The following is a 14,595-nucleotide window of genomic DNA, read 5'->3' on the forward strand; positions in this document are numbered from 1 at the left end:
AAATTTGTAGTGATTAACACAAAGCCATTACGGAATGTAAATACCAAGGGAAAGTCAAGTGAAAAGACCTAAAAGGCAACAAATCAGAGACTACAACTATCATATTTTCAAAACTGTAATTAGGTATTACCAAATAAAGTAAATAAACAACTCTTAAGTTAGAGTGCAAAATGAAAACATCTTATTATTTTAAAGGTGCAAAAGCAAGAAAATATAACATAAGTGTATCCACATTTTAAATAGTTGTTTGTGTGGTAGGTTAATGCCATTTAAAAACACTTGCAATAGAAAAATGATTAATAAAGTCAGAGTACAGAAGATCAGAAAAATCAGTGTTTAATACCAACTTTAACTATAAATAACTAAAAAGAAACACTGTCCTCCATCCTGTTTTTGTGTCAACATCTATGTCTTCTGTTCCTTGCCTTTTGGAGAAAACATTGCATTGTAAGGCTGCCGTCTTTTGGGACGAGGACAAGGATCAAGATCTTCCTTAATGTAACCTTAAAAACAAATGACAAATTTAGAAGACTGTATTTGCAACATGCATTTCTTTCAGCATGTACCCAGCAAAACTGTCTTATTTAATGCCTTCTAAGTTTACATGATCCTGTGATTATTAGCTGTGCGATGTTAATGCATGATTTCCCTACTTAGCATCAGTCTCCTCACTGATACTAACAGTAACAGCAAACATTTATCAAATGTTATATATATGACCTCAGCTAATGCTCACATTCTTTTGAAGTAGCTTCTACTATACCTACTTCACAGAAGAGGTAATGGAGACCCAAGGAAGTTAAATAACTTACTCAAGTTCACAAAGCTATGAAGGGGGAGAGATGGGACCTTGCCCAAGATCTGTCTAACTCCCAGAACCAGAGCTCTTAAGTACTTTCCTATTCTGCCTCCTACAGGTTGCAAATGGGGACAAACAGCTAAACAAGAATGGTTTGCTATTATAATTCCAGGTGATTATCAAAAAGACTTTCTGCAGCAGCTACTTTAGAAGATGTGCCCATGGCCCTGTACTCTTCAACCACCCGATTCTCCTACGGTGTCTTGAGTCATATGCTGTGCACTCTGCTATACCCCCTTAGGCCATGGTAGGCGCAGAAAAACAGGCTCTATCCGGATTGTGTAATTCTATCTGAAGACCAGGCAGCAGCATTTGTCAAAGGGAACTTAATTTGGCTTATTAATGGGGAAAATGAAAATATATTGTAATAGCTACAAGAGACTTAGCTTCAAAGCTGTATACATTCTGAAATCATATAAAATATAAGTGCTATATATACTTGAAGGAGCTAGTTACAACAGCTGCCAAACAAACAAAGGTCCTTTTTACTCAGATATGGTTTATAAAGACCCATATCTAAAATTCAGACTCATTGCTTTAAAAAGATTCTCTCTTTTTAACAACACATTGCTGGCAACTTTTATAATGTTGTTATTTTATTAAAAGTCATTTTGATGATAGGATAAAAGAGACATTTACTTTCTGAAATTTGAATGACAAACCAGGATAATGAATATATAACTAAAGTGATTATATACAATCTCTGATTCCAATGGCATTACTCAAAGTTAAAGTTAAGCCTTTTATCTTTAGGAATTTGTTTTTTATGTCATAGAACTAGCCCCTGAGCAGAAGGTAAAGAGAACCATGGGAGAGGGGCACTTGGGTGGCTTAGTCGGTTAAGTGTCCGACTTTGACTCTGGTCATGATCTCATAGCTTATGAGTTTGAGCCCTGGATGGAGGCTGCTTTAGATTCTGTGTCTCCCTCTCTCTCTGCTCCTGCCCCACTCAGTCTGTCTCTCTTTCAAAAATAAATAAACAACAACAACAAAAAAATAAGGAGAACCATGGGAAAAAACTCTAATGTTTAGACTTGGGTATATACACTATTTCAAAAAAATTAATTCCAAAATATTATAACTTATATTCTCACCTCTTTCCATACACGTCTGAGTGGAAGGAAAACCAACTTCCCAGAAATTCTCTGGTGTGTTGGGTGGAATGTAGCGGAATCGGTGTCTTGAACAGGAAGCCAGCTTCTTTTCTCTTTCTTCCGCTGGAATATCTGCATAATACTGATAATAAAAACTGGTAAGTTTTTCATTTAGAAATAATACATGGACTATTATGCTTATTGATTAAAACCAGAAGCTAAGGAAGTTGTCAAAGTATTCAGCATGTTAGGGAACAACACTCGCTGAAGACAATATCAGTAATTACTACTAATAACACCGGTGCTGGTCTGTAAAATGTTTGCTCCACAAATGAGTAAAAGGAGCTTGTAGCTTGTGTCACAATGTAAATCAATATGATTCTTTTTTTCATCAATAAAGTCTTACAATACAAACCCCAAACCTGCCAGCTTAACTTTATAACATGCTTAGTGGCAGAGCTGGTCTATAGGGTGCAGAGTCAACTTTGTCAGGCCAGTAACAAAACTGCACTTTGGCACTTTTCTCAGTTGTTATTTGGATATAACACGTGTGTTTTGAAGTAATTTTTTAATTTAGGTTTTTACAAATAAAAGTTTAGTTTTGAATGTTGCAGGCTTCAGGATCCCATTTAAATATTTTTTAATTAAGATCAAAGACATATTTCTTGCAACTGCAACCCAAACAACTTGAATTTCATGAAAACAAGGTTTTAACCTGTATGTAAAAAATGTATAGGTCTTTTGAAAACAAGGCAGTTGTGTGAAGTGTAATAGAACACACCACAGGACCACACAATCCAGCCAATCCCACTTCATACTTGAGAAACTAAAAAGCAAATTGATAATTTACTGGCGATATCATCTATTGAAAGTGGCAGAATTAGGACTATAACTTAAGGTTGAAGTAAAGGTTTTAAATACATTTTTCTTTTACACAAATTAGTTAAAGGCTTCTGGGTACTTCTGAAACAACTATTTTGGGGACTTCTTCATTTTTCTCACTGACAAGACTTTGTTACTTGAGCCTGGACACTGGGGTGGGATGACCTTAGAGAATCATGGTTATCAATCTATTTAGAGAAATGCTGCCACCAAATTACAACATACACAAAAGCACCAGTAGGTTGGTGTAGCTGTAACACAGTGAGAACCTGGGAGGGTGGTGACCAACATCAGAGAGGAAGTGGGGTGCCAGAGTTTGCTGTTCTGATAAGAACTCTTAGATTCTATTTCTTTGTGAGATGGGAAGATATTTAAGGGTTTCACGTAGAGAAATGACAAGATTTAATTTTTATTCTAAAAAGGTCATTAGGAAAAAAAAAGACCATTCAATGCTGTGCTAAAAGTACACTGGGAAGACAGAAATTAAGTAGATGCCTGTCCTCTCCAAGCCACCTTGTGCTGATGCTCTCAGGCCCTGTCCTGCCAGCCCACATTTCTGACTCTCTCTCCCCTCTGGCATGTAGGCCAGGAACTGAAGCACCCATTGCTGATATAAAGAAGACCTTTAATCCTAGGCAATTTCCCAACTGGGGGCAATAAAATCATTAACATCTCAGAAATACTTTTCTCAAAAAGAAAGAAATATTGTGAACAGACAAAAAAGAAAAATGGGGACAGAAGTATATGGTAATTCTCTGTACTTTATGCTCTAGTTTGCTGTGAATCTAACACTGCTTTCTAGAAACCGTCGGTTAATTAAAGCAAAACAACACAAGGAAAGCACTTAGAAGTTATTTCAATAGTCCCGGCAAGATGAAATGGTACCTTGGTCCAGGGGGTTAGTGGTGGTGATAGTAAGTGGGTGGAAATGGGATACACTTTGAAAGCAGAATTGATGGGATTTGCTGATAGATCGGTTAGTGAGAAATGAAAGAACAGAACAGAGGACAACTATAAGAGCTTTGGTTTAAGCAGCTAGAAGAATGGACATACAGGAGACTCAAGAGGCTTGGGAATCAGCGGTGAAAACTTGAGATGATTATTACACTTCCACATGTGTATTACATATTCCACAGGTGGAAGAGACATTGGGAATACATTTAGGAATGGTAAGCATACAGATATTTAAACATGTAGGACTGGCAATTTGACTCCTGGTCAGTCATGAGAGAGTAACAGGAACAGATTTATCTCCTATCTTAAACAACAAAAACATTGGAATTAAATGTATGAGATAATAGTTTTTAGAGACTGAAAAACAGCACAGGCAATGATTCCTGAGAGAAGGAAAGCAAATTAAGTGTTTCTAGCACAAGAGCTTTTTTTCTAACTGGTAGTGTAAGAGTCATGGTTATAACTAAAAATCGGAGGTCTGCATAGGATAGACCATGTTCTTTAGTTAAGAAATCATGGTATGCTCAATTTGTGTTAGGAAATTCATGATACAGATTTTGCTTGCAATGCCAAACTGCTTTCCAAAATAGCAATCTCAATTTATATTGCCACTGTTAGAGGCTATTTCTCACCAAATGCTTACCTGCACTACAAACTATCCATACAGAACTTTAATCTGCTTGGTTATCAGGTTTTCTAGCCCACAGCTATTAAAAAGAAAATTTAAACGGGGAACTAAATTGCTAGAGGCAGGCATCTAATAGCTAACAGATAGCAAGGAAAAAAAATAAAGAAGCATGTTTCAGGAAAACACAGAACCTACCTGAGAGATATCTGGTAGACGGGAGGAGTACTACCTACTTCAATAGTTCAAGATGGACAATGTATAAGAGGAAGATGTACTTGTGCTCTAAGGGTGAAATAGAGCCTGTTCATCACAATTTGTTTAGGAAGGAATGTTTGGGGAAAAAGTTAAGAGCTTATGGTCATACCACTTATTCAGAAAAAAAATATGAATACATCTCACTTCCTGAGAGTGCTGGTTAAAGTTTCCTACTAAAATATCAAGGGGCACCTGGATGGCTCAGTCCATTGGGTGTCTGACTTCAGCACAGGTCATGATTTCGTGGTTTGTGAGTTCGAGCCCTGTGTCAGGCTCTGTGCTGACAGCTCTGTGGTGACAGCTCAGAGCCTAGAGCCTGCTTTGGATTTTCTCTCTCTCTCTCTCTCTCTCTCTCTGCTCCCCACTCCCCACTTGTGCTCTGTCTCTGTCTCTCAAAAATAAATAAATGTAAAAATAAATTTTTTAAAATAAAATATCAAAAATTTCCCCAAATACTTTATATAGAAGAGCTTTGCTGTAACATAACATCAGGGGAAAACATTAAAACAAATAAAAATAAACACAGAAAAGAAAAATGGCAAAATGTCTTAGGCTGGTAAAAAGAACTAGGGCTTAGGTTCCAGGTTCACTTATTGAAAATTTGAGAGAAGTTGAGGGCTTTCATTTTCATCTATTTATATCTCTCAGGTCACAACTGGTGTGCTCTTTCATTATTCATCCTGCTATTCCTGGCCTGAACTAGGTTTCTAGATTTGTATCTATGATTTTTAAAAAATGCATTTATAATCTTAAAGCCATTTAAAAACAGTCACTGGACAGTATTTACATTAGTACTTACAATTTCACATTCTTTACATGTGTGTCCAAGCAATTTCCTTCTCTCTTCTTTTTTCCGAACTACCTCAATATGAGGAAAATTTTGTAAGCTAGTCTCTCTGGAAAAAAATGAATTAAATTTAAAAATTAATCCATTTGTTACTATAAAGATCTTTGGTTTAGATTTTTAATTAACAAAGGTGAGGACCCAGAGAAGAAATAATCCCAAAACATTCACTCATTTTATTTGAAATGTTTATTCAGTATGTTAGAAAACAATTTTTTTATGCATTCTTCATTAAATACTTATTAGGTGCCTACTATATGTCAGGTATTTTTATGTATATTGTTCTCTAACTGAAAAAAGATAACTATTATTTCCTATTTTTGCCTGAAAATTTACCTGGTTGGCTGAAAATAATATATAAAATAACCTAATTTAAAAAGGAATATTGTATTATTAAAGTCAGGAATTGGTATAACATAACCAAAAAAAGAATAACTACCTCTGTTAACTCAGTTTTCTTTAAGAACCTGTATTTCTGGGCTAACCTATTCCCCTTGAAAAAGAGATTCATCTGTTTGTATGTCATCTTCATTTTCTCTAAAAATTTATTTTGCTGCCTCTATTCACCCTGGATTCTTCAAAATGTTAGGAACAATTATTTGCATTTATCCTTATATGGATCAGATCCTATTGAGAACTCCTGGAAACCCAGGAAAGGTCAAAGCCACTGAGGTATTAATGAGGTATGGAGTGTTCTGGGAAAAAAAAAAAAGGCACAGAACTTTTAATATACTTGTATCCTGCTTTAAGTTTTAAAGCCCAATATAGAAAAATCCAAACTTACAAAATAGGTAAATGACACCTTAAGTGTTGGTATACATATTTGTTTATAATAGAAACATCCCCAGTGGGCTTAAACAGTCTGACTCACAAAAACTGATTTCTAAAACAACTTATTGGTAACATATCCAATCCTCTGAGGTATTTTGATTGTATGCCTCTCTACTTGACAAGCACTTTCCCTCAAAAGAAAGCTCCAATCCCTCTGTGTCAAAGTATATGAGGTTATAGGTCTTTTGGGTTCTTAAACCCAACAACTCTCAGCCTTAGAGCAATCTGTAAATTAAAAGGACAGATAAAAATTGCTTTCTTTCAAATCGTTTATGGAATTTTAAAAGCTTATGTAGAATACATTCTGGCCATATCATATCCTCTCCTCTGAGTACTATCTATTCTGCTACTATAGTGCGTTATAAGGTTGCAGGGAATCTACTAGTAGACTGGCATCTGTAGCAAACTTTAAAGCTTCTTTCCCTCTTATAACACGACCCATCTTCCCAGGGTTTGCTATTGTTGTCTGTGGGGAAAGAAACAATGCGAACTCTGAGACTTTTACAATGCCCATGCGTCAGACCCACCTCCTGAATCTCCAGCTATCTAATGGTTTCAGAATAAATAAAACTACTCATTTATTTGAAATGACAGTTCTTCCCTTGCAATCTTATTTCAAGAAGTCTATACCAAAGATATATAAAATTATGAAAAAAGAATGTAAAATATTATTCAATGCAGCATTCTGTTAGCATAACTGTAAATACCCCAAAAACCCATTACTAAGGAATTAACCAATAAATTTATTGGTTTTTATTTAACCATTAATTTATTGATGGTACCATCAATAAAGTACTATATAACTAAAAAAAAGAAGTGAGGAATATCACTATATGCTATTATGAGTGATTTCCAGGATATATACTTAAGCGAAGAAAGCAAAAGCAGAATAAAGTATATATAGCACTCTACCATTTGTCTAAGGGGAGAGAGACTGACAATATATTTCTGTATAGATATTAACTTTTATTTTTTAAAATGGATTGAAACCCATAAATTTTAACAAATGGTTACCTTTAGGGATAGGGAGCTAAGAGGTAAAGGGGACAATGTTAGAAGCCAGACTTATCTGAATATACCTTGTTTTGTAGCCTCTGATACTGTGTATATAGTGTATGTAACTTAAAAAAAGAATTAAAGATAAAAAGAAAAACCTAAAAAGTTCAAAAGCAAAATAAAACAAACCTAGGGACTGAGTTGGTGGTATACCTACATGAAAAATAATTGTTCCAAATGGCTTTAAAATATAGTGACTAGGGACGTCTGGGTGGCTCAGTCGGTTAACCATCTGACTTCGGCTCAGATCATGATCTCATGGTTCGTGGGTTTGAGCCCCACATCAGGCTCTGGGCTGACAGCTCAGAACCTGGAGCCTGCTTCAGATTCTGTGTCTTCCTCTCTCTCTCTGAACTTCCCCTGTCCCTGACCCTTACACTGTCTCTCTCTCTCTCTCAGAAATAAATACATAAATAAAATACGGTGACTAGACTATACATTTATAATAGACATTTCTTTTTTTCATTTTTAGAATTTATATGAAAAGATGCAGATAACACGATACAGCTTAAGAACAAAAACCCCCAAAAAGACATGTTAAGCCATTTTCATAAATCATATTATCAATGATAATTTACATTATTCTGAGACTGCTCTATATATACATCTGTATCTACTTTCCCCCTACTGAAAATTTTACTTTTCAGTACTACAAACATAATTTCTCATTTAACTAAAGAATAAAGTGTGTAGTTTGTAGTACTGAACTACTGTTTGTAGAACTCAAAAGTAAAATTTTCAGTAGGGGGAAAGTAGATACAGATGTGAGACAGAAGAGGTTACATAAAAATCCTGTAGTTTTGAACCTGAGTTGGAGCTATTGGTATGAAAAAGTACAGTTATCTTGAAAAACAAAAATGAAACAAAAACCTTATTCCTAACTCTGTCCACCTAAAAGATTTACAATGACTACCTAAAAGTTCTAGAAACAATGACTAACTGTAGCAATGAGCGACACTACTGGTTAAACTAAATTTGTTTTTCACTAAAAGAAACTAGGGCTCCTGAAAAAATGGCAGATTCCAGGCCTCTGGCAGGAAGTGTACAAGAGAGCCTAGAACATGATATATGATGCCAGAAGCAAGAAAGCTAGGAAAGACTTGGGTAGTGCCCATTCAAAGAGACTGGAGGCAAGATGTGACAATTTGAGTATAAATAAGAATAAGTGCGAGGTGCCTGGGTGGCTCAGTTGGTGGAGCGTCTGACTTCGACTCAGGTCATGATCTCACAGTTTGAGAGTTAGAGCCCCACATCAGGCTCTGACAGCTCAGAATCCAGATCCTGCCTCAAATTCTGTGTCTCCCTCTCTTGTCCTTTCCCCACTTGTGCTCTGTCTCTCCTTTTCTCTTTCTCTCTCAAAAATAAACACTGAAAATTTAAGAAAAAAAGAATAAGTGAAAGAGACTGAAATACATGAAACATTTAAATCCATGAGTTCATAATGACATCACAAATAACAACTCCCTAGTCACATTTGGGAAGCTAGAGTACTATTTCTTTGGATAACTGGTAAATAAAAGGAAAAGAATTAAACATATAGTAATTTAAAAAAATAGCTCTTATCTATTACAGTCTTATAGGTATCAATAAAGATTTATCTTGGTATGTCAGATCTCTAAAATTCTCAACAGAAATCAAAGTATAGGGGCGCCTGGCTGGCTCAGTTAGCGGAGCATGCAACTCTTGATCTTGGGATCACAAGTTCAACTGAGCCTCACATTAGATGTAGAGATTACTAAAAAAAAGTGTATAAAGTTAAAAAAAAAAAAAAAAGTATGGGGTGCCTGAATGGCTCAGTTGGTTGAGCATCTCACTCTTGATTTTGGCTGAGGTAATGGTCTCCTGGTTCAGGAGGTCAAGCCCCATTCGGGCTCTGCGCTGGCAGCACGGATCCTGCTTAGGATTCTCTCTTTCCCTCTCTCTGTTGCTCCCCTGCTTATGCTCACTCTTGCTCTCAAAATAAATGAATAAACACTGAAAAACATCATTAAAAATGAAAGTATAAAATATACTTTGCTTATTGAGGGACTCAATTTGTCAACATCATAACTTGAAGGGAAAAAAGCATAAAAATTCTTTTGAATTGAATTATTACGCTTAACTTCACTTCTAAAATAAACAATACATGATTAAAAGTTACAGAATTCGCCATATTTGAATAAAAGGGACAAAGTAGCATTCTGGTTCAAAATCAAGATGCTTTGTTTTTCTTTTAAGGTTTAAAACTCTTCGGGTGCCTGGGTGGCTCAGTCGGTTAAGGAACTGACTTCGGCTCAGTTCATGATCTCACGGCTCTGTGCTGACAGCCTGGAGCCTGGAGCCTGCTTCAGATTCTGTCTCTGCACCTTCCCGACTCTTTCTGTCTCTCAAAAATAAATAAATGTTACAAATTAAAAAAAAAAATCCTCATGAAATAATTTTCAAGCACAACCTAAGGCCTTACCTAAAGTCCTATATATACTATGTAACAGTTATATAATTTAACAAATTCCTGGAGTTCAAATAAAGTCCACAACAAAACAGAATAAGAATAAAAATATCTGTTATAAAAGAGAGAAAATAACTATTAACATTGTCAAAAAAAGTAGCAGTGACATAAATTTGTAATATTTGTCATTTTTACGCGTAGGTAAGATGCAGTCTATTTTAACCAAAGTAGCCACCTAATAGTTCAGAGGTACATGACCAAGATAGCTCTGTTGTACTTCCAATCATGTTGCTGGTATTAATCAAGACCAACTTACCTTTCATCATCTTTAAAATATGGCTCCACAAATGCTTTCTGTTTGACTTTATCTTGTTTATCACTATGAGCTGTACACAAAACATACATAAAGGAAAAAAAAAAAGAATTAAGCATTTAATTATAACACAAACTGAAAGCAGAACCGAGGAATAGCTTTTTTTGGAACAAAAATAACCTATATCAAAACTTCCATTCTAACCGGATTTCCTACTCTAGGCTGTGGGGAATTTGTTTAAATTTCTGTAACTATAATTTTTTTTTATCTGACTAACGATGAGGTGCTGATTATCTTGTTTACCTCAGAATTACTACAAAAACCATACCTATAAAACTATTTTAGACTTAAAAACTACATATATAAGTACCTGTACACATATAGATTGAATATGAAAGTATTTTAGGCTTCAAAAGAACTACTCTGATGCTCATTTTCATTTGGCACCAAGCACAGTAACAAGACAGATCTTCATGTTTCACTTATTAGTGCTGCTGACTTTTTTTTAAAGTAAGCTCTTTGCCCAACATGGGGCTCGAAATCATGACCCTCAGATCAAAAGTTGCATGCTCCACCAACTGAGCCAAAGAAGTGCCCCAGTCCTGATTTTTATAATGTGTCTTTGAGGTAGATTAACTAGGAAACAGATAAAAGAATTTTATCCAGAAACTGGTGATAAGAACTAAAGCTCCTGGACCTGAATCCCAAGTTGTCTGGGATTCAGACAACCAAAACAGCCAACTGCTATTGTCTACTCAAATATCAAGCATTGTGCTAAGTTCAGGACATGCAATGTCCAACAAGAGAAACCAGGTCTCCTGTCCTCATGGAGTTTAAACCACAGCGAGGGAAACAGACACTGAGCAAGTAGACAGTTACAGCTTATCTGAAGAAGGACAAAGAAAATGGCAATTGATGAATAAATAGAAGCCAGCCACAAGAAGGAGTGGAGAATATTCTAGGTAAAGCTCCTGAGATGGGAAAAAGTATGGTATGTTATAAGAACTAAGAAAAAGCCAGTGTGGTTGAGACTTAGCAAAGAAAGGGAAGTGTTAAGAAAGAGGAGATTGAAGAGGTGGGCAAGTACCAGATCATGATGGGCCCTGGAGGCCAAAAGGCATTTGAAATTTGTTGTGAATGCAATAGAACGTCACTGAAGACTTTTGAAAAGAATCTATTTTATTGAGGTATAATTTATTACAGGAAACACACTGACTTTAAGTATACTAGGATTAATTCTGACAAATATATACTCTAGTAGCAACTACCATCCAAACCAAAGCATGGAACTTCCATCACCCCTGGAAGTTTCCTTCTATTCCTTTGCTTCACGAGCATAAGAATGTTCTCTGATGTTTCTCCTCTCCCCCTATGGTGGGATGATTTCTTACCACCACAGCTCAGTTTTATGTTTGCATGAATGGAATTATATAGTACGTATTCTTGTCCATCTTTTGGACTTTCCTAACTCAAACAGGTTTTGGCAATTCATTGTTGAGTCTAGGACCCTCCTTTTTGTTGACGACTAGTATTCCATTATATGAATTTACCATAATTCATAGTTGTCTGTTGATGGACATCTGAGTTGTCTCCAGTTTTGAGCTACTACAAACAGCACTGCTATCAACATTTCTGAACAAAATGTTTTGTGAATGTGTTTTCATTTTCTTTGTTTATATACCTGGGAGTGGAATTGCTGGATCATAGGGTGGGTGTATATATAACTTTATAAAAAACTGACAAACCTCAATAAAGCTGTTAAAAAAAAATCTTGCTGAACTCTTTTTCAAAGTACAATTTTCTATTCCCACCAGCAAAGTGAGAATTCCAGTTCTTCACCTCTGCTAATCCTGGTTATTACCAGACTTTTAAACCATTTCAGTGGGTATGAAGTGGTATCTTAGACCCACATGTTCAATAATGTTGAGCACATTTACATGTGCTTACTGGCCATCCAAATATCCATTGATTGTAGGTTTTTAAAAGTGAGAAGATAATGCAATCCAGTTTACATTTAAAATAAGTGAGTCTTTGTCAATTCTGAATTCTTTATGATACAGAGATGCTAGGGGCTTCCTGTGGGGCATTCTGTAGTGATCCAAAGATTCTGCTTCTTCTCAATTCAAGTGATCCTTGGCAGTCACTTTGTGTTTCGTAAAACAAATTAACTTTCTTTTCTTTAAAATACAATTTATTGTCAAATTGGTTTTCATACAACACCCAGTGCTGATCCCAACAAGTGCTCAATATCCATCACCCGCTTTCCCCTCTCCCCAACCCCCATCAACCCTCAGTTTGTTCTCAGTATTCAAGAGCCTCTTATGGTTTGCCTCCCTCTGCCTCTGTAACTTTTTTTCACCCCTTCCCCTTCCCCATGGTCTTCAGTTAAGTTTCTCAAGACTCAACTTTCAATCTGTGAAAGAAAGATCTTTTAAGGTTGTGAACCCCAGAGGTCAGAGCTTGAAAAGCTTCTTTTCTTCCTTTTTAAAAAAATGTTTATTTCTGAGAGAGTGAATGCAAGCAGGGGTGGGACAGAGGCTCTGCGCTGACAGCAGAGAGCCTGAAGCAGGGCTTGAACTCACATGAACCATGAGATCATGACCTGAGCCAAAGTAGGATGCCTAACCGATTGAGCCACCCCGGTGCCGGTAGGCTGTGTTTTTTAGTACCTGATGGAAGCACAAAGAGAACATAATCAAGACAGACTACCACAGCAGAAGGTGTCCTCCTCATTTATAACCTCTGTACTAGACTAAAAATTCTTTTTTACTCACAACAGAAAATGAGACATTTAGCAAGAATTTTAACTAACTTTCAATTCAGATTATCTGCTTAAGAGTTTCACTTATTTTTCCTTTGAACACTAACCTGTGTTATAGACTACTGTTTATTATGAAAAGAATTTCTTTGCCTTTTTTAAGAGAGAGAGTGAGAGCATGAGTGGGGGAGGGGGCAGAGGGAAAAAGAATCTTAAGCAGGCTCCATGCTTAACATAGAGCCCAATGCAGGGCTCAATCTCATGACCTGGGATCATGACCTGAGATGAATTCAGCAATCAGAAACTCAACCAACTAAGCCAACCAGGCACCCCTTAAAATTCTTTTTATTAGGGGTGACTGGGTGGCTCAGTCAGTTAAGCGTCCGACTTCAGCTCAGGTCTTGATCTTGTGATCTGTGAGTTCAAGCCCCACGTCAGCCTCTGTGCTGACAGCTCAGAGCCTAGAGTCTGCTTCAGATTCTGTGTCTCCCCCTCTCTCTCTGCCTGCCCCCGCTCATTCTTTGTCTCTCTCAAAACTATATAAACATTAAAAAAAGAAGAATTAAAAAAAAGACACTGATAATGTAGCTACATTATTTTGTCTGGGAAGGTAAAGCATTCAAACAAAATTAATCTGAATTTTCTGCAAAACTTTCTCCTTCTGCTCTATTACAATGATTAATTTATTATTTAACAAAGAACCTTTTCAAAACTTTTACAAACATTATGCAGAAATTATAAAGAAATTCAAAATATTCAATCAATTAATTTAATTTCTTAGTTTTGATGAATACTTTATGGTCATATGTTAACATAAGGGGAAACCAAATGAAAGGTACAGGGAATCCTCTGAACTTTTTTTTTTAACACTTTTATTGGTCTGCAATTATCTCAAAAGAAAACTATCTAAAAGAAATTATTACAAGAAATATGAAATTTTAGGGGCGCCTGAGTGGCTCAGTCAGTTAAGCGTCCAGCTGTGGTTCAGGTCATGATCTTGCGGTTCATGGGTTCGAGGCTCATGTTGGGCTCTGGGGCGACAGCTCAGAGCCTGGAGCCTCCTTCAGAATCTGTCTCCTCTTTGCCTCTCCCCAGCTTGCCCTCTGTCTCTCTCTCTCTCTCTCTCAAAAAATAACCATTAAAAAAAAAAAAGAAATATGAAATTTTAATTGTTAATACATACCTCATCAAGCCTCTGTTAACTAGCTTGGTGACTTAATTTACTGAACTCTGTATAATTGAGAAGCCATAATTAGAAAGAAAATGGCCTTACTGTTTGATTTTTTAGTGGTAGTTGACAATTCCTCTTCTTCAGCTGCTGCCTGGGGGAAGCTATCTGCCAAACAGGATTCATATTCTTCATGTGTTGTCCGATCAAACATATCTTCTAAGCTATCATTCATTTTTCTTTCTCCATCTATGTAAAAGAGCATTGGCTTAGGGCAACAGGCAAGTTTTTTGCTTTCTATATAGACCAATATCAAACTTGTAGTAACTGCCTCAAGATAAACTGGTCTCAAATGTACATGAGGCAATAATAAACCCCCGAGACTAGGTAGTTACTGTATTTACAAAGACTTTATGTTAGCGCTTTAAATGTCCTTTACTCATGTGCAGAGAATGCTACTTTTTGTTGTTGTCATCACAAACATTAAAAGTCTTTTCCTCCTTTTTGGCCCATGTATAATTCATA

General features: G+C 36.2%; 1 protein-coding gene across 8 annotated transcripts in view; it reads right to left on the reverse strand.

The window, feature by feature from the left end:
- Nucleotides 1-320: 320 nt before the first annotated feature.
- The window catches only part of RBBP8 (RB binding protein 8, endonuclease), a 97,891-nt gene continuing 83,616 nt past the window's right edge, over nucleotides 321-14,595 (reverse strand). For all 8 annotated transcript variants that reach the window (XM_039218103.1, XM_039218133.1, XM_039218094.1 and 5 more), the window contains 5 exons: nucleotides 14,176-14,319; nucleotides 10,148-10,217; nucleotides 5,472-5,568; nucleotides 1,954-2,095; nucleotides 321-503 (listed from right to left, as the gene is read on the reverse strand). In XM_039218103.1, the coding sequence (XP_039074034.1) occupies nucleotides 406-503; nucleotides 1,954-2,095; nucleotides 5,472-5,568; nucleotides 10,148-10,217; nucleotides 14,176-14,319 (551 nt within the window). In that variant the 3' untranslated portion in view covers nucleotides 321-405. The remainder of the gene's footprint in view (nucleotides 504-1,953; nucleotides 2,096-5,471; nucleotides 5,569-10,147; nucleotides 10,218-14,175; nucleotides 14,320-14,595) is intronic.

This window comes from Hyaena hyaena, unplaced genomic scaffold (assembly GCF_003009895.1).
Source record: "Hyaena hyaena isolate Hyena2069 unplaced genomic scaffold, ASM300989v1 scaffold_14, whole genome shotgun sequence".
NCBI lineage: Eukaryota > Metazoa > Chordata > Mammalia > Carnivora > Hyaenidae > Hyaena > Hyaena hyaena.